The 256-nt window shown below is 36.7% G+C and overlaps 1 protein-coding gene across 1 annotated transcript in view; it reads right to left on the bottom strand.

The window, feature by feature from the left end:
• Positions 1-256, bottom strand: part of LOC108758838 (rho GTPase-activating protein gacV-like) — a 10,603-nt gene that overhangs the window by 8,004 nt on the left and 2,343 nt on the right. Inside the window, exon 2 of the mRNA XM_018504001.1 lies at positions 5-159. Coding sequence (XP_018359503.1) covers positions 5-159 — 155 coding nt within the window. The remainder of the gene's footprint in view (positions 1-4; positions 160-256) is intronic.

Below are 256 nucleotides of genomic sequence, written 5' to 3'. Positions count from 1 at the left end.
CAACAGCTTCTTGAGTCTGTTCTTCTTCTTCTTCTTCTTCTTCTTCCTCTACCTCAGAGCTATCTCTGTTTTCGGAGATATCACTGTTATTCTCCTCCTCCTCCTCCTCCTCCTCATGTTCTTGTTCTTCTTCTTCACTCTCTTCTTCATTTTCACGTGCTATAAAGTAACATTTCGTTATTATATATTATATTGTATAAACTTGCTATGGGATTTTTTTGCCAACTATTTAAAACTTACCTCGTGGCGAAATATC

The sequence above is a fragment of the Trachymyrmex cornetzi genome, unplaced genomic scaffold (assembly GCF_001594075.2).
Source record: "Trachymyrmex cornetzi isolate Tcor2-1 unplaced genomic scaffold, Tcor1.1 scaffold1038, whole genome shotgun sequence".
NCBI classification, from domain to species: domain Eukaryota; kingdom Metazoa; phylum Arthropoda; class Insecta; order Hymenoptera; family Formicidae; genus Trachymyrmex; species Trachymyrmex cornetzi.
Note: the sequence above shows the minus strand (reverse complement) of the source record. Positions and strands in the feature narration are given on the sequence as shown.